At 47.3% G+C, this 21779-nt stretch overlaps 1 protein-coding gene across 2 annotated transcripts in view; it reads left to right on the forward strand.

The window, feature by feature from the left end:
• PPIP5K2 (diphosphoinositol pentakisphosphate kinase 2) overlaps window positions 1-21779 on the forward strand; it is a 1583220-nt gene that overhangs the window by 218460 nt on the left and 1342981 nt on the right. For both annotated transcript variants that reach the window (XM_085632565.1, XM_085632566.1), the window contains exon 4: window positions 327-417. In XM_085632565.1, coding sequence (XP_085488691.1) covers window positions 327-417 — 91 coding nt within the window. The remainder of the gene's footprint in view (window positions 1-326; window positions 418-21779) is intronic.

Genomic DNA, 21779 nt, shown 5'->3' on the forward strand with positions numbered 1-21779 from the left:
AACCTTCACAAAGCAATCCACTTCTAGTCCCTTCTTGTTTATTGTACACAGTAATTGCCATGAATGGCACACACTTCCATTCTGTAAACTGTATGTAATTGCCAAGTTCACCCCTCAAAAAAATCATAAGAATGTCTCAATTAGGTCCTGTTGCAAAACCTTTACCACAGAATGATTTCTTTGCCTACTTTATATCTTGCTACCAACCGTAATTTTCAAAAGAAATATTGGAGTAGTTGAAGGATAATGTTATATATTGAAGTAGCGTTGAACTTGATTTCCATTTTTGGCATGTGTATCATCTAATGTTTTAAATTCATTCTTAGGTTTTCCATTGGACAAAGCAGTTGCCTATGCTAAACTCAGGAATCCATTTGTCATAAATGACTTGAATTTACAGTATCAAATACAAGACAGGTAAATTAATTGATTACTTAAGAAGTAATTGTTTATTTGTATGCCTATTTTGTCGAATAACCAATACAGAGTCCAGTTAGAACATTGAATTTCCCATCCTATTTTAAATCATTCATTTTTTTTGTGGATAATGCATGAAAGTTGATGAAAGAAAGGTGGAGACAAATGGGCCTAAAAATTCCATTAAATTGGAAAAAAGTAGGTTATATATTCAGAGAAGTCTGTTCAGTAGGTATATCTAAAACAAACTCGAAACCAATCCAGTCTCACACCATTACAGATTAACAAGAAACCCTAGAACTACCAAAATTACTTGTTTTTCTCAGAAAACGTCAATACCTGGAATGCCTGCTTCTGTAGCTTCTAAATAATTAGACAGTTCAACCCCCTTGGCCATAACTTTTATTCACAATACCTTGGACCATTGGACTCATCAAATACATACATGACAATCAACGTAAACACCCACCTAGATACCCAGTCTCACATTTGTATGAACAAACACACATGACAACATTTATAGACTTGGCGACGCCTCTGTTGCCTGATTCTACCACTCTAAACCCCAATCAAGACCTTTTAGGCTTAAATTTTCTCTAAGACCTCCTCAAATAATGACTCACTAGGCTCATCTGATCTCTCAGACTCACTCAACTAATGTTGACACACCTCCCCACGATTCTTTTCCCATAGGTGAGAGTAGTCCTTCCTTGGCTTATGGGATCATCCAAATTGTATGCAAATAAACATGTGCACTTTCAGACATATTGGACTAATTCCTCAGCTTCAGCAACCATAAACATCTACCAGGATTCTCACAAAGTAGACTCCTCAAAGTCTTTGCTCACTTACAAAAACAATTTCACCGCCTGTTGGATCTAGGGGTCTCTAGTTAGCAGAGGTAAGTACCTTTGTCCAAATAGGGACCCTTACTTCTAGTCAGGGTAAGGGAGATGCACACTGTTGATAACCCCTGCTCACCCCCTTGGTAGCTTGGCATGAGCAGACAGGCTTATCCCCAAGGCAATGCATAAAGTATTTGCTCCAACACCCACAGTAACCTAGTGAAACACCACAAATGGACACCACACAGGTATTTATAAAAATATCAATATCTAGTAATGTTCTTGGGTGTAAAGTTCACTTTAAAAATGAATTGCGATAATCCTCTGTACCGTGCTTGCAAGCGTGATCAAATGCCGCTTCTTAGTTTGATTTAACTTGCATTAATCACCCCTCTTTAATGCGCTAGTGCGCGCCAGACAATACTGTTTGTAACACCCCCGATGCGGCCCGCCGGCAGCATGCTCAATCATAGCTTCCTTGGGCGCAGGCTCCGGTCATGGATAGGAGACTGTTACCTGAGAGAGAGAAGGGGGCTGGGCAGTCAGCGTTGTTCTCCGGTGAGGCAGCTTCTTCCTTGGTGATGCTTCTCGGGCACAGCTCTGCTCTCGTCTAGGAGCGCGGGGAAGCCGTGGTCGCTAGGAGACGTCTCGCGCTTCTTCGGAAACCCACAGCGCGGCTCTATCTGGACGGGCAACCCTCAACGCTGGGGCCAATCCCAGCACAGCTCGGTGATGACGTCTACGGACTCCGGGCCAGCGGCGGTGAATGTTGGCAAAGTGTTCTCGCGGCTCCTCTCCTCGGTGGACCCGGCCTCGGGCACACAGCTCGAGGTGCGGCGGTGAATCTAAAGTAAACACACAGCATTTCTTGTGATCGGGGGCCGGTGGTGAAGAGATACCGGCCCTCAGTGCTTGTCTCCGATCACGGGCCGGCGGCAGTGGTGCACGCAGCGCTCTCGGTACTTGTGGAGAGCAGACCGGTGTGTCAGCAAGCCGGGCTTCGCGGCGGCACCCACGACGTCCTGGGGGCACACAAATATCCCCAGAGCCAGAAGACACAGCAGAGCACGATGCAGGGCGAGTTGTAGGAGTCTCTGGCAAAACTTTTGTATCCCTGAGTTTTCAACAGAACGCCAGCTCTTATCAGGCCCTTGGAGACAGGTTCACCTCAGAGGGACAAAGCACACAGCACAGTTCCTCTTCAAACAGAGGGACACAGCACACAGCAGAAAGTCCCTTAGTCCTCTTCCTCAGCATTAACAGCAACTGCAGGTCAGCTCCCAGACACACAGCAATGGCAGCACTTTTCCTCAGTCTTCCTGGCTGTTCTTCTTTGACAGGGATTCCTTCTTGATCACAAAGTTTTTCCTAGTCTAAAGATTAGGGGTTTCAGCTCAGATATTTATACCCCAAAAGTCTTTGTTCTTCATGTGTGAGGGGTCCTAACCAGTTCTGGGTGCAGTCTGCCAGTGCACATCTTTTTCCTTTGTGAGTGTGGACCAGGGACATCAGACGCATCGCAGGAGGTGGAGCCAGCATTGTGGAAGGCAGGCAAAGCCCTATTCAGACCCAGGTGCTACTCCTCCCACCCACTCTACATGCAGATAGGTCTATTCAGCCTAGTGCTGACTCACCCAGCCTCCTGGAGCCATCCCAGCCCCTGTCACTCACAAACCAGACAGTCAATTTACAAACAGGCAGAGGCACACAGAAAGGTTGAACAAGAAAATAGCCACTTTCTAAAAGTGCTTTTTCCAAACACAATTTAAAAACCATCCTCCCTAAAAGATGTGTTATTAAATTCTGAGTTCAGGGATACCAGATTTCAAATTTCTATCTTGCTGCTATGTGAAGATATGCAGGTAACCATGTTACACAGCATTCCCCATTCTATCCTATGGGCAAGATAGCCTTTCAATAGTGAAAAACGAAATTGGCAGTATTTCACTATCAGAATATGTTACCCACACTAGTACATGTCCTACCTTTCACATACACTGCACCATACCCATGGGGGTACCGTGGGCATACCATAGGGGTGTCCAATGTGTAGGGAAAGGGAAGGATCAGGCCTGGCAAGTGTGTACACTGGCCATGACAACATGGCAGTTAACAAACTGCTCACAGGCACTGCAGTGGCAGGCCCGAGACACCATCTTAGGGCTACTCGTGTGGGTGGCACAGTCAGTGCTGCAGGCCCACTAATAGCATTTGAATCACCAGCCCTGGCACACTCAGTGCACTTTACTAGGGACCTACTGGTAAAACAAATATGCCAATCATGGATAACCAATCACAATAATTTAACCAGGGAGCACTTGCACTTTGGCACTGATCAGCGGTGCCAAAGTGCCCAAAGTATCTAAACCAGCAAAAACGAATTCCAGCACAGTGTCAAAAATACAGGAGGTAGAGGCAAAAAGTTAGGGGAACCCACGCCAAGGATGCCATGTCTAACACCGCCCCATTCCTGTCCCATTGATGATGTCCTGCTAGTGCTTTAATGCCCAACCAAATAGATCAAGCAGGGCCAGCTAAATAACATTGAAGATAATGCACTCAAGAAAAACACTTGTAAAATAAGAATCTATTCCAAAAAACTGGAAATCTGCTACAGGAATATACCAAAACATCTATATTCTGATAGAGTTCAGAGAAACAATAAACAAACCACAAAACCAAAATCAAATGTACATGCTAAACTGCAGATCAGCAATTGTTAATGTTCCATCTGTAGCAGATATTATTCATCTGAAGTTGACGTACTCTTCCCTACAAAAACATTGTTTGCCATGTGACCTGAGGGTCTTTGTTGAAGACATATTTTATGTATAGGCACAACGCAAAATGACAAGTGGAGCTCCCATAATATAGAAAGAACTTATGTGTATCACTAGCCTCATGTAATAGACTCCTTTAAATGCCCACGACCAGTTATTCAGAGATTCAAACTTTTCAAATACACACTACTTTGATGTATCACCCACCATGCAATAAGAATGCCTAAATTGAAGAAATGATTGATCTCACTACTGTCCTCAAATGATGTTTACTGTTATTTTTTTTAATACACTGGAATAATAAGGGCAATGTTATATCAAGAGCTCTGTTGTCACTCGTAAGTCAAATTAAGAAATCTACTTGTAATAAAGGTTTTACTCTAAACATTGCCATTTCAAAACCACCCTGCATAATAGTGATACCCCTATTTAAATGAATTGGTCTGCTAGCTTTATTATCTGTGTCTTATCAATACAACCACAATCTCTGCCAGAACCCAAATATGTCTGGCTTGGGGGAATGCCAATAACATATCCTTAGGAACTCTAAAAACTGCAGACATTCTCTTAACTCCTCCATGCCAAACATCTGAAAGAGCATAACTCCTCTATCTTAATAATACTGAACTCTCTAGATGCCCTGCCAAAAATAAGAATGGTGAAAAGAGATGCTAAATGATGGTTTACTCCTTACATAAACTCATAGAAACAAAACGTATGTTCTCTAGAACTCAGATGGGGACTAATTTCCAACACTGACTCAGGGTACTGATTTCAAGCAACACCAGAAAATACAAGGAGACTTGGGGTCTGATTCAAATGTTGGCAGACTGGTTACTCCGTCACAACGGTGATGGATATCCCGTCTGCCAAAAAATAAATCCCATTATATCCTATGGGATTTATATTTCAACGGACTGGATATCCGTCACAGTTGTGACATAGTAACCCGTCCGCAAAGATCTAAATCAGACCCTTAGTAAATAAAAAAGCCCTCTTCCTCAATAGCTAAATGAAAAGACCAAAGAACATCCAAGATAAACTCTTAAACATGTTTCAAGCGCAGTGCACTGCTTTTCTTTTTCTTAAACAAATACAGCCAGCAATGTGCTTCTGAAGCCAGCATTTGGGTGACTACTCCACCAGTCCCTAGCTGGAACAAGTTGATTTGAACTCGACATCACAGGGGAGCAATCCCACGGCATCCTAGCTCAGGCAGACCAGACAAGGGCATCATTTGTTGGGTGCTTTTAGGTGCCTAAACCCCTACCTCTGCATCACAAACAACTTCCACCTTGCGGGTTAGACAGCAAATTGTGTAAATTCCAACACCTGACATTGCTCATCCCCACAATTGCTCTCAGACCCAGTCATCACTGAACCGATCAGTAAATTCACTCCTATTAGTTCCAACCTTATTAACATCCTATTGATAACCACCCTTCACCTCATGGATATCAGTGCACACTTCATTTTCTTTCATGTACCAGCATCACAGACCTCTTTACAAAGTAAAACCCTGATGTGCTCTTAATAATAGTAATATAGCTCACACCCACATTTTATCCAATCATATGTCCTTGTACGTTTAGGATACATCATTCAATATGTAGACCACCCTCAAAAGTGAAGAAGCGGCATTGCTGTCACCTAGAGAACCTAAGTGAACACTGAAAACCAAAATCAAATTAGCTTCTTGCTTTCCTTACTCTCTGCACTCATAACCTTCTACCTAATCTAAAGGACGTCTGAACAAACTAAGAGCTTTAAAGTTGAAATCACCTACTTTATCCAGTATTGCGGTATCTTTCATAGATTCACATGCCTGAATCATTCCCCGTTGCCGAGGCGGGAGTCCCACGGTAAATATAAAAGTAGTGCCAAGAGTAAATAATAGTAGTAGGCTAAAAGAAAAAGCCTAAGGCCTAAGTCTTAGTAGCCTATCTACATCATTATAGTAAAAAGAACCAAAGATTGGTCCCAGCCAATCAGCTGCTAGAACCCTCTAGAACCCTCCCAGCAGAGGCAGTTCTCCTCAGATTTTCACCGCACGTCGTGTGTGAAGGGAGTCTCCCTGAGCTCTGCTCAGTTTCTTCAGCTATTACTTCTTTTTGGATCATCCAAGATCATACTTCATTTCTCTGACCCTATTAAGGCAGTAATATGGCAGAGTGGCAGAAAACAAGGTAATAGACTACAAAATATGTGTAACCTTTTCCTCAATAACTCTCACGTTCTGAGAGATGAGGCTATTATTGGGAATACAGAGACTTTAATCTGTCACTTCTGATGAGGACAACGAGAATTCTTTCACCTCATAGGAGAGGTCAAAGGGAGAAGTGGCGCCAGGAGCCTCCAGAGGGCGCTCAAAAAAGCCATAAAGACTTACCTTGAGTCTTGATAAGGCACTTCTCATAGAGAGAGGCAGATCCTACAACTCCCGTTTCATTCCTGACACTACATCAGGGAAATCCTCTTAATCTGACATTAAGGAGTCTATAACAAAACTCCATGTCTACTATTAGTGCCTCACCAATATGGACCTCATCTACGATGGCCTCCTATGACGGTCGTCTACGATGGTAGTCTACGACTGCCTCATCTACGACGGTCGTCGACGACTGCCTCATCTACGACGGTCGTCGACAGCGGCCTCATCTACGACGGTTGTGTACGACGGCCTCATCTACGACGGTCGTGGACGACTGCCTCATCTACGACGGTCGTGGACGACTGCCTCATCTACGACGGTCGTGGACGACTGCCTCATCTACGACGGTCGTGGACGACTGCCTCATCTACGACGGTCGTGGACGACTGCCTCATCTACGACGGTCGTGGACGACGGCCTCATCTGCGACGGTCGTCGATGACGGCCTCATCTGCGACGGTCGTCGATGACGGCCTCATCTGTGACTGTCGTCGTCGATGGCCTCATCTACGATGTCCGTCTACGACTGCCTCGTCTATGATGGTCTCACCCACGAATTACCTAATCTACGATGGTCGCATCTACAACGGCATTGCCTAGGACAGCCTCATCTCGAAGACAACCTCATCTACAATGGTCATCTACGACGGTCGTCTATGACAGCCTTATCAATGAGGCCGTATGCCCTCATCTATGTATGCCCTCTTCTATGTATGCCCTCATCTATGTATGCCCTCATCTATGTATGCCCTCATCTATGTATGCCCTCATCTATGTATGCCCTCATCTATGTATGCCCTCATCTATGTATGGCCTCATGTGCGAATTGCCTCATCCACTAATGGTCCCATCTACGAATGGCCTCATCCACGGATGGCCATCATACGATTGCCTCATCTACGGATGGCCTCACCTATGATTGCCTCATCTATGATGATATTGTCTATGACGGTCGTCTACGACAGCCTCATCATCTACGAATGGCCTCATCTACGAATGGCCTCATCCACGAATGGCCTCATCCACGAATGGCCTCATCCACGAATGGCCTCATCCACGGATGGCCATCATAGGACTGCCTCATCTATGATTGCCTCATCTACGGATGGCCTCACCTATGATTGCCTCATCTATGATGGCATTGTCTATGACGGTCGTCTACGAGAGCTTCATCCATGATGGTTGTTCATGACGGTCATCTATGACGACGGCCTCGTCTGCAATAACCTCGCCTACATAACTATGTCTACGACAGCAAAGTCTATGATGAGATCGTCTACGATGGCCTCATCTATGACTGCATCCTGTACATAATTTAATGCAGCGGGCAGCAGCTAGATTTCAACTGCCAGTTAGTCGAACAGACAGAATGTTTCCTTCATGATTTCAAGTGAGAGTCCAGGAAGATCACTAGAGTGGTACCTATAATAGACTACATCTTTTCCAGCAGTGCTTCCGTGCATAGAAAAGAAATACTGTGTACCTGCTAACAGCCCATCCTGTCTGATAGATCACCCTCGGCCAGATTCAGTAATTTCACAGGCCGCCCAACAGCGATCTAAAAAATCCCGCAACGCCTATCACCACACCGCCTGACAAGGATGGACGTCGTCTGAACCTTATAGGCAAAAATTTCTCTACCATGGCAGCGGCCTCTATTAGAGCTGCCAACCCTCTAGCCATAATCGGCTGTTATGACCGTCAAATGGGGTCAGACATGGCGAGTCTCATTGACCTCATTCCTGAGGACTGAAGGCAGGAAGCAAGAAAGATTCTGTTGGAAGGAGAACGTGCCGCATCAGAAACTATAGATGGCGCCTTGGACATCGTGAACACCAACTTCCGTCAGCTAGCAGGCGCTGCAGTGCTTAGACGCCAGGAATGGCTTAAAGCCACTCCTTTCAAACCTGAGGGGAAAACAAAGATTCTAGACCTGGCCTACGATGGAGAGTTTTTGGTTTGGTAAACATATTGATGAGGCCCTCTTAGCTATAAAACCTAACACGGATACTGCACGATCATTAGGCACCCTTCAATACGGGCGTGAATCTTTGAGAGGAGCGAGAGGACGTGGTTTTTCATCAAAAGGAGGATACCAAAACCAACAGAATAGGCAGTATCGATCCCAGTACAGCCAGACATCATACCGTCAATAGTCCACGACTAGTTTCTCCTGTGTCAGGGTGGTCGAAAGAGATCACAGTAACCAGGCCGAGACATAAACAGGAAGCAGTGATCTCCACAGGGCGCCAACTATTTTACCCTCCTTACCCGTGGGCCAGATGATTTAAGCTTTTGTTCACAAGTGGCAGGAAATTACATCAGACCAATGGTTTCTAGACCTAGTAACCAACGGCCACACCCTGGAATTCATCAAACAGCCACCTACTACTCCGCCCAGGGGTCCCCCTCGTCTTCACGAGGTTTTGAGTTGTTTAAACGAAGGAGATTTTATGGCTTCTCTGGAAATGAAAATGCGTATTTCCACATACCTATCCACCCCAAACATCGCAAATATCTTCGCTTTCAAGTGGCTGGTTCCCATTATCAGTTCAAAGTGATCCCGTTTGGGCTGCAATCGGCACCAAGATTCTCACAAAGTGCTTGGCACCAGTGGCAGCAGCATTGAGATCTCGAGGAATACAAGTATTCCCTTATCTAGACGATTGGCTGCTCAAAGGTCCTTCAGAACACGAAACCAAGATTGCCACAGCAGAATGTATCCATCTCTTCTCTTCTCTTCTCTGGGGCTGATTCTCAACGACAGCAAATCAGTTGCGTCGTCTCCAAGTCATGTTTTTTATCTGAGCAAGGATACACACGGTCCAGTGCAACGCATTCTTGTCACACGGCCGCCAACTGCGTCTTCAAAAATTGTCAAGGTAAATTTCAAAAAGAAGGCCAGTTTCAGTCCGAATGTTTGCTTCGCTCCCGTGGATGTGCTCTTCAGCGACACATCTCATACCCTTGGCACGGCTCAAAATGAGACCTCTTCAGGAGGAACTGCAACTTCAATGGCAACAAGCCATGGGTTCGTTTGACGATACCATCAAGGTCACGCCGCGCATGATAAATTCTCTACGTTTGTGGTCGCAGACAGAGAATCTAACTCAGGGTCTCACATTCCTACAGACCATCCCAGATTTATAACGACAGATGCCTCCATGGAAGGATGGGGAGGTCATCTGCAGGATTTGCAGATTCAAGGAAGATGGTCTCAAAGACAAAAACAACAGCAGATCAACAGGCTGGAGCTCCGTGCCTTTTTTCTGTCTCTCCAAGCATTCCTCTCGAGGATTGCGGGTTCCTCTGTGCTAGTCTGGACCGACAATACCATCAGCATGTATTATGTCAACAAACAAGGAGGAACGAAATCAGCTACTCTCTGGCAAGAGGCTCAGGAATTGTGGCAATAGGTCACTTTCCACAAGATGCCCTGAGAGCCAAACATGTCAGGGGTCTCCTCAATACCCTGGCGGACACGCTGAGCACGTCTCAGTCAGACTGTCACGAGTGGAAGCTGGAAAAGGAACAGGCGAACACAGTGTTCCAAGCTTGGGGCAAACCAGCACTGGATCTATTCGCAATGAGAGAGAACAAGGAATGCCAATATTATGCCAACAGGTTCCCTCAACAGGGATCAAGAGGGAATGCCCTGTCCATGCGATGGTCAGGGATGTGTGCGTATGCTTTTCCCCCAATACCATTGATTCCGAAGGTGCTCCGCAAGATGAATCTGGAAGGTTGCCGTCTAATTCTGATTGCACCCCGTTGGCCAAGACAATATTGATTCCAGGAACTTCTACTATTGTCTCAAGACAAGCCCATTTGCCTACTGCCGACGCCTACGATGTTGTCAAGGGACGGAGGCCAAGTGGTTCATCCGAACCCACAGTCACTGCACTTGCACGCATGGCTCCTGATTTCTTAGAGTTCAAGGACCTCAACATTTCACAAGATTGTCGTGAAATATTGGCCAAATCTCGTGCCCAAAGCACAACCAAGACTTATCGCCTCAAATGGAAGCGATTTTGCTGTTCGTGTGAGGCGAATAATATTCACTCAATTCAAGCTCCTGCAAAACAAGTTCTCCATTATCTGCTTTCTCTAGCCAAGTCTGGGCTTACTTCTTCATCGGTCAAAGTACATCTTGCTGCTCTTTCTAGATTCAGGAAATGCTCAAAATTCCCTTTTCTGTGCTCTTCTTCACTTATCAAACAATTTATGAAAAGACTTTTCCGAGCCTTCCCTCCAGTGCAAGCACCCCTCCAGAGTGGGAACTCAACACCGTGCTAGCGCAGTTAATGAAGCGTCCATTTGAGCCTATCCATAAAGCTGATCTCAAATTCCTCACTTGGAAGGTTGCCCATTTACTGGCTCTTACCTCGGCAAGAAGGGTTAGTGAAATCCAAGCTTTCACTATAAAGGAACCCTTTTTACATTTTGCTTGGGACTACGTAAACCTTCGAACAAATCCCAGGTTCATTCCTAAGGTACCAACACAATTTCACTTGAACAAACCGGTAAGATTAAAAACATGCTTTCCGGATCCATCCACTCCCGCTGAAAGAACATTACACTCGCTGGATGTTAAACGCTGTTTAAAATTCTACCTACACAAAACGAAGGATATCAGACGATCCAACCAGCTGTTCGTGGCTTATGGGCAAGCAACTCTTGGAAATGCTGTAACAAAGGCAACAATAGCTGCTATTCATTTCTGCCATGACAAGGCGAACAACCTTTGCAGAGGAAAGTCAAAGCTCATTCGACAAGAACAGTATCAACGTCGACAGCTTTGTTTGCTGGAGTAACTCTGGAAAATATATGTCGTGCTGCGACATGTAAAAATGTCCGCACGTTCATGAAGCATTACTGTCTTCAATCTTCGCATCAAGAAGATGCAGCGGTTGGACAGGCTGTTCTACGCCATCTCTTTCATTAAGATCAGACTCTGGTACTTTTGCCCTTTTATGTATTATTCCATTCTTTAATATTCATGCAAATGTACAGATTTGTATGTCTATACTAGACTAAAGAAGCTCTTAAGGAGAAGCATTTCAAAGTATCCTCAGAGCCGGCCTTGCCATTGCATTCTGTGACCTCTAAGGGAAAAGTGAAGGCTGCCACCTCATCTGGCTCTTTTTTTTTTTTTTTTTTGAAAACCTTTATTGACAGTTCAATAAGAACAAGTATGGGCCTACAACCCCCCGGGGCCGGCCGCTAAGCAATCAGAGCAATAACGACAAGTATAAACACAGGCAGCACTTCAGGGAGCAAAATCGTACTACTAATACTGTGAACAGCGTAAGTAGGGCACCAGGAGAAAAAGGTTTTCATTTTATGATGAAACAAGGCAGAAGGATCAGGTGACAAGCAATTTTAAAACAACGATCACGGATATGCAGAGTAATGAACGTTAGCGATTTACAGCAATCTATTCGGTCAATGGCGCAAACACAAGAACATTAGGATGGAGAAAAACATAGTCTACAGCTGCGCCCACAGTCCCCTGCCAGAACTCGCCAAGAACACCCCGGAAGTTGTGAACACATGGAACGGCAACGAGGCATAGCAAAAGGAGGTGTATCACGCTGATCCCAGAAAAAGAAAGACAAAAAGAATCAGAGAAGAAAAAGGAGGCCATGGAAAAAGATGAAGGAATACAGAGTCCCCTCCCCCAACCCCCCACCCTGCACCTCTGCAGATGAGTACGGCCCCCCCCCCCCAGCAGTGTGCCTGTCGCCCTGGAACCAGACCCGAAATGTAGGAGAATAGGGAAAAAGAAGTAGGAAAGGACCCCCACCAGACGGGGGGGTAGAGAAAGTATTTATAAACTGGAGGAGGGCCTTCATAACAGACCCCCGGCTTCTCCCTCCCGCACGGTAAGGTTCCCCTAAAGTGAACAAGGAACAGCACAAAAACAATCTTCTCAAACCACGATGGGGAGCATTATGCGTCTATTGTGCCAGTAGCTATGTCAGGAGAGCACACCACCCCAAGCCCGCCCGTCCACTAGGCGACCACCCCCGAGGGGCCAGCCTCATCCCTGACCACTCAGTGGAATTCTGCCCATGCCAACCCCTCGACCCAGCACCATACCCAATGTTCCTAGGCAGAGGAATGTCCAACAACGACAGAGAAGCGACGCACACAGGTGGGGTGGAAGTCTCTGAGCATCAACACAGTCCGCTGCGTGAGGAAACAGGCTTCCAAGTGCTGCCCTAGGATCTGCACTGCACGCAAGGTTCAGGAAGGCAGAAGCAGCCAAGAGACATTAGTTGCTGGAGTTGTCTCTGGGTCGCAGGAGGGCATGCACGGGATGAGGCCACCACATCCCACTCAGGTCCAACGCCTCCGGGACAGATCAGGCCCTCAGAAGGTCGAACACACTGTAGCATACTGGCCGGGGCGTCCAGTCGTGTACTAACCTCAGGGGGGGCCGCCACAGCGTCCTCCTGCGCGCAGTGTGGGTAGACTCTGTGTTCGTGCGGACAGGCGGGCCGCCACTGCCCCAACTCCGACGCCACACCATCGAGCTTACTCCCCAAGATCACGAAACCATGAACCAAGGAGGAGTGAAGAGTACCAAGAGCCTCGAGGAGGTCGCCGTACCTCAGCTCAGCTCTCTGTGATTTCGCCGCCACACTCCCAAAAATCGTACGCTCACAGGCCCGCTGCGGCCCAGCGGACAGGATGGTAGGCTTCATCGACCCAAGATGGCCGCCAAGTATGCCCGACCCTCACCGGGGCCGGGACCCCAGGGCAAGCGTCGCGATGTCCCCGTCGCGGGTGACCGGGTTCCGGGGGCAGGCCAAAAAACTATCCGTGGTCATGGGCAACAGTCGTCCCCACCACGGACCAGCTCCCGTAGAAATCCGGGGGCGGCCCGCAATGATCGGGGCAGGATACGGACGGCGGCCGGGCAGCTCACCAGCAAGGCAGGGGCAGTCACCGGAGGATCTAAGATTTGCACCCCCGGTCATGCACTCGGTCAGCTACACTGGGCAGTAGAAGTGACCACGCCGAAATGTAGGCCGAGTTTGGCACCGCTCCGGTGGGCCGACTCCACCCAGTCACCACCGGCCGCTGTTGTCGCACTGCCACCCGGCCACGGCGTCCACTCGATGTCCCGGCTCCAGGGCCGCACAGGCCGCAAAGTTCAGATGCAGTTTTCTCCGGCGATAGCACGGCTAGAAACCTCGGAGTCACACAGTCGGGAGCCCCTCTCCTTCAGAAACACGACCACGTAGCACAAGTTGAGGATCTCAGGCAGGATATCCGTGCGGGATGCGGAGGCTCACGGAGCCGGGGGTCTACGCTGCCGTCCCGGTCGCCATCTTGGCTCCTCCCCTCATCTGGCTCTTTAATGCATAAATCCACTCACAAATCCCTCTCAACATCAGTATCCCCGTTGACGCCTAGGACGTCGCCAAACACTCCCCTCTCATCATTGAGATCCTCGACGGTGCCAACATCCTTTACGGCAGACATCAATGCTCTGATCTCGTCTACGGTATTGTTACCATTGGCAAAGACCTCAGCGATAACAGCAACCCGTCGACGACAGTACCGCCATCGTCAACAGCACCAACGTCGACAATGACATTACCGTCGACGAAGAAACTATCTCTGACGATGGATCTGTCGACGCCACTCCCATTTCCTCCTGTGAAAGCTCCTCCTCCAGAGTAGCACTTAAATATAGTCCTATCGCAATTGATGAGGGAAATCTTTGAGCCCATCCATAGGGCGGACTTCAAGTACTTGACGTGGAAGGTTGCTCTTCTACTCGCTCTGAAATCTGCTAGGAGAGTCAGCGAAATACAGGCTTTTGCTATAAAATAACCCTTTCTACGCTTCACGAATGACTTGGTAATCCTCAGAATGATTCTGAAATCCATCCCTAAGGCTCCTTCAAAATTCCACCGAAACAGACATATAATTCTCAGAACTGTCTTCCCGATCCAGTTACATCAGAGAAACAAGTGCTACATACTCTAGACATTAATTAAGAGGTGTCTTAAATTCTATCTGCAAAACAGATCAGCTGTTTGTAGCCTATCACAAGGTATTCGGGGAATAGCTGTTGCCAAGGCTACTATTGCCAGATCGATCTCGGCCACAAAACAGTTTTGCCACGATAAGGCAGGCAAGCCTTTGTCAAGAACAGTTGGAGCACGCTCCACAAGAGCAGTGTCCATCTCGGCTGCTATGTTAGCAGGGATTCCATTGGAAAAAATCTGCAGAGCTGCAATGTGGAAAACCACACACTCATTCATGCAGCATTACTGCCTTGAATCTACGCAACATGCTGACGCAGCCATGGGACGGGCAGTAGTTTCAGTAAAGTGAGTCTCTTTAATTAGAGGAGTTTATTTCTGCTTTTGTGTTGACCTGTGTATCAAATATGACTTTTCTATTTATTAATGAAAATGTTATACTTATTCTATAATATAATAGGAATATTTATTCTCATATCTATGCATATTGTGTACCTATTGTTTTGCACTGCCACTCACATAAGAAATATTTGTTCGTATACACAATTTCATATAGTTCTACTACTACCCACCCCCACCATCCTCTACGGGTACTTCATTGTTTTCAATACTGCTTGCTATTCTGATTAAAGCATGTGATTCTATGAATGATGGTTGCACCACTCAAAGGTGAGTGGTGTCCCTCTAATAGCACAGCTGAATTGATGCGACGAGTCGCAGATGATCAAAAAGTTCCACAAAGGTACTCTTAAAGTTTTAATGTGTTCAAATATCCATTATCGTCATGAAATTCAAACAATGTGATTGTTTAAACAGTTCCAATGATTGTTTTTAAGGAAACCAAAAGAATCCCCGATGCATTTCGGGTGGGAAACCCTTCGTCAGGAGGAATCCTAAAGAATGCAAAGATAGGTGTGAGTATCACAACCCCATAATTGTAAAACGAATTAACTGAAAGCTAATTTAAAAGCGAGATGGTCAAATTGTTGTACTCGGGCCCGTTAGCGCAGGTGGTAGTGAATGGGCGAGTCTCGGCCCCGTTCGCGCTGGGACGGGGCACGCGACAGGGTTGCCCCTTGTCGCCGCTCCTGTTTGCATTGGCCTTGGAACCCCTGGCGGAGTGGCTGCGGTGGCACCCTTCCATCCGTGGTCTCCGTTGGACCCCCGAGTATGAGGACCGCGTGTCCCTCTACGCTGACGATATCCTTTTGTACCTAGCCTCCCCGCGCAAATCACTGATTGTCCTGGTTGATGTCCTGCGCTCCTTCGGCCGTATCTCAGGCCTTGTCATCAACTGGGCTAAATCATGTGTCTATGTGCTTTCCGGGGAGGCTCCCGTCCTCCCGCGGGGATGTCCGATCCAGATTGCCTCGCAGGGGTTTCGGTACCTGGGTGTCTATATCACGCTGGACCCGGAGGCCCGCTACGAGCGAAACTTGCTTCCCCCCCTCCAGCGCTTGAAGGAGGACGTCGCGCGCTGGCGGCGCCTGCCGCTTTCGCCGCTCGGCCGGGCGGCATTGTTTAAGATGATGTCGTTGCCACGCTTCCTGTACGCTCTCCAGAACACTATGGACCTAGTCCCGGCGCGCTACTTCCGTGAGGTGGAGAGTCTACAGCGCCGCCTGTTCTGGGACGGGAGGCCGCGTATAGCCCTGGCGAAGTTGACGCTCCCGTGGTATGACGGGGGGATTGCCCTCCCGGACATTAAGCGGTATTACTGGGCCTCCCAGCTGGCTGCAATTAATCACGGCCTCTATGGGCCCGCCTTGAACCCGGCATTTGAAATGGACAAGATGCTCCTGCCCGGTGGCGACTACAATCGAGCACTCTACTCTGGCGCGCCGGATCCCCGCTTGACGGGGCCCACGCGTGTCATGGTGCGGGTGTGGCACGCGGCCAATGCAGCTATGGGGTGGAAGGACCGTTTGACCCGGGCGTCGCCGTTGTATGCGCCTCAGCGGTTGGGCTCCCTGTGGACCTCGAAGGGCTTCGAGAAGTGGGACACGATTGGCATCAGTAAAGTGGGGGACCTCTGGACGAGAGGGGGATTTAAAACATTCGAGACGCTGCAGACGGAGTTTCAGCTGCAGGGCAGTGAATACTTTCGGTACTTGCAGGTCCGTCATGCGCTGGGCTCCGTCTTCCCAGACGTCGCCTCCATCCCGGAGTCTTCCCCCCTGGAGGATAGAGTGCTGGATGGCCACGTTCCGGATGGCACGATCTCCCTCATTTACAAAAAATTGATTAATGACCGCTCGGGCCTGCTGACCGGCCTCCGTGAGGCTTGGGTTGCCGACGGGCTGGAGTTGGACGACGAAGACTGGATTTCCGCGGTGGCCTCTCCGAAGGAGGTGGCCATACCGGCTCGCCTTCGCTTCGTCCAGCTTAAGATACTCCACCGGGTTTACATGACGGGGCCAAGGCTTCTGCGTATGGGTTATGCTGAGGATGGGTTGTGTAAGCGTGGGTGTGGTGCTTTGGCGACTTTTTTGCATATTTTGTGGGAATGCCCGAAGGTGGAGCGATTCTGGCGTGGTGTGCATGAGGTCCTGCGTCTGGTTACGCATGTCGCGCTGTTGCCTGAAGCGAGGAGATGCTTGCTGAATGTGTGGGAACCAACTGATTACTCGGTTCCGCAGACGCGATGGGTGACTCTGGGATATATGATAGCTAAGCGTGACATCGCTCAACTGTGGGGATCCCAGCGGCTCCCGGCGGTGTCGGCCTGGAAAGAACATATGGATTGGTGCATGTTCCGAGAAAAGGTGGTGTATGTGGCGAGGGGCAAGCCTGGGGCGTGGGTGAAAATATGGGGCCCCTGGAACGCCTACCGCGGGGGTATCTGCGAGCCACCACTGCTGCCTGCTGCCTCACCGGCTCCGTCCCCCTAGTTGACCCCCTCCCCCAGCCCCGGGCACAGAGTTCCCCCAGTCCTGGACTTGTTTCCCTTCCCCCTCTTTAGATTCCTGTGGATGGTCGGGGTCCCTCATTTGAGGAGCACGTGTGGTTACCTTCGATTGCGGGTTGCCTTGCGGGTGTGGTTTTTCTATGTTGTTGTGTTTGTATAAAATGAAACCGTATTGTGGGCTTAGAGTCATGTGGCCCACGTCGTTGATGCCTCCTGATTTACTTCTCTGCAACGCCAAGTGCCCTTTTGTAAGTTTGTCCGGTGCTCCTGTCACTCTAGCGGCTGGCCGGAAGGTTGTAGGCCCATACTTGTATATACTTGAGATTGCAATAAACGGTTTCAAAAAAAAAAAAAAAAAAAAAAAAAAAAAAGCGAGATGGTCATGATATGTTATTCACACAAAAAATCCATTTCGCATATGAGCATAAGAATTGTTGAAAAGAGTGCCGTGAATGCAAATAGTACCAGTTTAGACACACCCGACTTCGTGACTGAATAATCTGACACACTTAAACAAAAACGGTAATGAAAGTTGTAACATAAGCAAATGCGCTAAACTCCGTAATTATATAGCATCTGGTGAAATAACATGCATGTTAGCCAAAGGTTAGATAAACAATTAAGCCAGTTAAACGTGGCTTTACCTTCAGTTTAGACAAAAGTCAAATATGTGCGGTGCTCGCATAAGTGATCAAAAACTTCGCGTTCGAGTTTCGAGTAAGTTATAGGCAAAGAAAGAGAAAACAGACAAGTGATGCGACCTCACATTGCCGGCCATCTTGAAACGGGAAAAAGAAAAAGAAAACTAATGTGGGTTGTGGTATAAAGTAAACTAATGGAAAGTTGATGAAAAACTAATGAAAAAAGGAAAGAAAAATGGGAAAATAGAAAGCGTAAAGTGTTGTTGCACGAAAGAAAAAGAAAGGAAACGAAAGTTGTTATAAGCTACAGTGGAAAAGGTAAAACAACAATAAACAAATTTAGCAACACGGAACCAGCAATATAGTACACAGCAAAATTATCCTTTACATGAAGCTACTAAATTTAATCCGATCGTTGAGTCCATTAGGTACCAAAGAATTCATTTTATAGATCCAAAAGGTTTCACGTTGAATCAAAAATTTACTGTTGTCTCTGCCTTCTTTATGTGGAACAATTTCACATACAAGGAAACGCAATTGGTTGATGTTATGCCTGTGTTCATTAAAATGTGTGGCCACAGTGAACTTCATATTCTTGTTTCTGATGTTGCTTTTATGCTCTTTCAAACGTGTTTTTATTTTCCTTTCGGTTTTACCTATATATGCTAAGCCACATGGGCATTTCAACATATATATCAGGTTTTTCGAATCACAAGTAGCTGAAACAAAAAGTTTAATTTGATATCCACGTGTAGGATGTTGTACAGTATTTCCTTTAATAATGCTGTTACAGTTGCCACAATTATGGCAAGGCATTGTGCCCTTGTATGGCAACGATGGTTGAATGACATTTAATGGTTTCAATAATTCCAATAAGTTTTTGCTCCTTTCATAGGCAAACAACGGTCTTTCACAAAAAATTTGATTAAAATCAGATTCTGCTTGTAACATAGGCCAATGTTTAAGGATGGTTCTCTTCAGGCTGAAACTCTCAGTGGAGTATTTAGTGACCATAACAATTCGAGAAGTGGATTCAATGTTACTCTGTTGTTGTTGCAATAACTGACTCCTTTGTTTTATTGAACTTTTGTCGATGGCCTTAGTCAGGATCTCAGGTGGATAATTTCTGTCTAGAAAACGACGTCCCATGCTTGAAACCTGTTGTGCTAGTTGAGTGGGTTCTGAAATAATGCGTTTGATCCTGAGAATTTGAGAGAATGGTAAATGGTTTTTGAGGGAAGGTTGATGAAAACTAAAATAATGTAACAAATTGTTTCTATCAGTGTCCTTTCTGTACAGATTTGTTTCAATGTGATTATCTTTGATGTAAATTAGAACGTCCAAAAAGTTGATATGCGATTCATCAATGTTGTAGGTTAATTTCAATCTTTCATTAACCTGGTTCAATTGATTAATGGCTTTTGTTAATGTGGTTTTGGGACCACACCAAATTAAAAAAATGTCATCAATGTAACGCAAAAAAAGACATAAGTGAGATTTCCACGGATCGCTATTGACAATGTGATCCAATTCAAATTTGTGCATAAACAAATTGGCGTAGCTGGGAGCTGCGCAATTGCCCATAGATGTACCATTGAGCTGCAGAAAAAAATTGTTGTTGTGAAGAAAGTAACTGTGATATAACGTAAAGTGTAGAAGTTCTAATAAAAAAACTTGTAAATCCAGTGGTATATGTGATTGAAGTAAAAAATACTCAACAGCATCCATGCCTAGGTTGTGTGGGATCGACGTATACAGGGATGTTACGTCTATGGTACAAAAAAACATGTCTTCCTCCCATGGAGTCGTGAAATTGAGTAGAATGTTCAAAAAATCAGTGGTGTCTCTTACGTATGTGGACATCGCTTGAACCAATGGTTGAAAATGCTTATCCAAATATTTCCCGACCGGTTCATGAAGTGAACCCCGGGTGGAAACTATGGGTCTCATTGGTGGATCAGTTAGATTTGTATGCACTTTGGGTAGCATACGTAGTGTCGGATTCTTAGGAAATTTAGTAATCAGAAACTTACGCTCAACTTCTCCAATGGTACCGTGCAGGACTGCTTTATTTTTTTTTTTTAAAACCTTTATTTCAAAATTCAGGACACAGCTATTCAGCCGACAGCCCGAAGGTTCGGCAGCATTGAAAGTTAGATACAGTGATGTGTCCCCAATACAATTCAAAGAGTAATGCAAAGGTCCAATTTTAAGTAAACACAGAAAAAACTCACAACAAACCCCAGCAAGGCAAGGACATTAAGAGCCCATGGCGAAGGCCCCCAGGGGAGGCCGGACCCCACTCATCTACTAGTTACAAAACTGTGTACGGAGGAAGAAGGGGGACAGCAGAGGCCCAAAACGGTTACTAAAACCAAACTGTGCTGGAAAGTAGGTTAGGGGGAAAGCTGTTCCTCGGGAGGTTCCAGATCCGGGGCAAGACATATTCCCCCCCTGTATTGGTTCCACCGCCCCCAGATGGCATGCCACTTCCGGGGGCGACCTCTAGAGCAGTAGACCGTCTTCTCCCTAAACATGCTCCAATCCATGTTCTCCTTCCACGCGGTCAGTGTAGGGGGTCCCGAGGAGCCCCACAATCGCGCGATATCCCTTTTAGCTACCATGTTACCCAGAGTCACCCATTGGGTCTGCGCCTCGTCGAGGTCAGTGGGCCCCCAGACGTTCAGGAGGCAACACCGCGCCTCCGGCTGTACCGCAATGCCCGTCACCTCCCCCATAACTGCATGGACTCTCCTCCAGAACTCCACAATGACACCACATTCCCAAATGATGTGCAGGAAAGTACCCACCATACCACATCCCCTTCTGCACAGGCCGTCCTCCGAGAATCCCATGTGGACCAGCCTTGGCCCCGTCACATACACCCGGTGCAGTATTTTAAGCTGCACCAGCCTCAGACGCGACGGGATCGCAACCTCCTTAGGCGAAGAAACCGCTGACTGCCAGTCCTCATTATCCAACTCAAGGCCATCCCTAGTCCACTGTTCTCTCAGCCCCAATAGCATGTCTGCCCGGACGTTAATCAACTTCTTATATATGAGCGAGATCGTGCTCTCGGGCATATGACCATCAAGGACTCGATCCTCAAGGGGAGAGGACTCCGGCACCTTCTCACCCTCCACGAGGACTGATCGGAGGGCGTGACGCAGCTGGATATACCTGAAATACTCTGAGGGCCCTAGCTCAAACTCAGTCTGCAACTCCTCGAAGGACTTCACCCCCCCCTTATGCAGCACATCTCCCACCTTGGATATAACTATCAGATCCCACTTGTCAAAGCCCTTCGTATGCCAGAGTCTTCCCAATCTTTCCGATTCAAACAATGGGGTAGCGAGGGTGAGCCTATCCTTCCAGCCCAACGAGTCAGTCGCCATCTTCCATACCCGCACCGCCACACCTGTGGGCCCCGTGAGGGACGAGTCTAAGGACCGCGAATACAACGCCCTGTAGTAGTTGCCGCCACGCAGCAGCCACCTATCCATGGCATACCCAGGGCTGAGGGCAGGGCCATAAAACCCATGGTTGATCGCGCTCAGCTGCGTGGCCCAATAGTAACGTCGGATGTCTGGGAGCGCAATGCCCCCATCGTACCATGGGAGCGTCAACTTTGAAATAGCTATTCGCGGCCGCCCATCCCACAGCAACGTCCGTTGGAGGCCTTCGACCTCCCGAAAGTATTTGGCCGGTACCCAGTCCAGGGTGTTCTGGAGGGCGTAGAGGAAGCGGGGAAGAG

The sequence above is a fragment of the Triturus cristatus genome, chromosome 2_1 (assembly GCF_964204655.1).
Source record: "Triturus cristatus chromosome 2_1, aTriCri1.1, whole genome shotgun sequence".
NCBI lineage: Eukaryota > Metazoa > Chordata > Amphibia > Caudata > Salamandridae > Triturus > Triturus cristatus.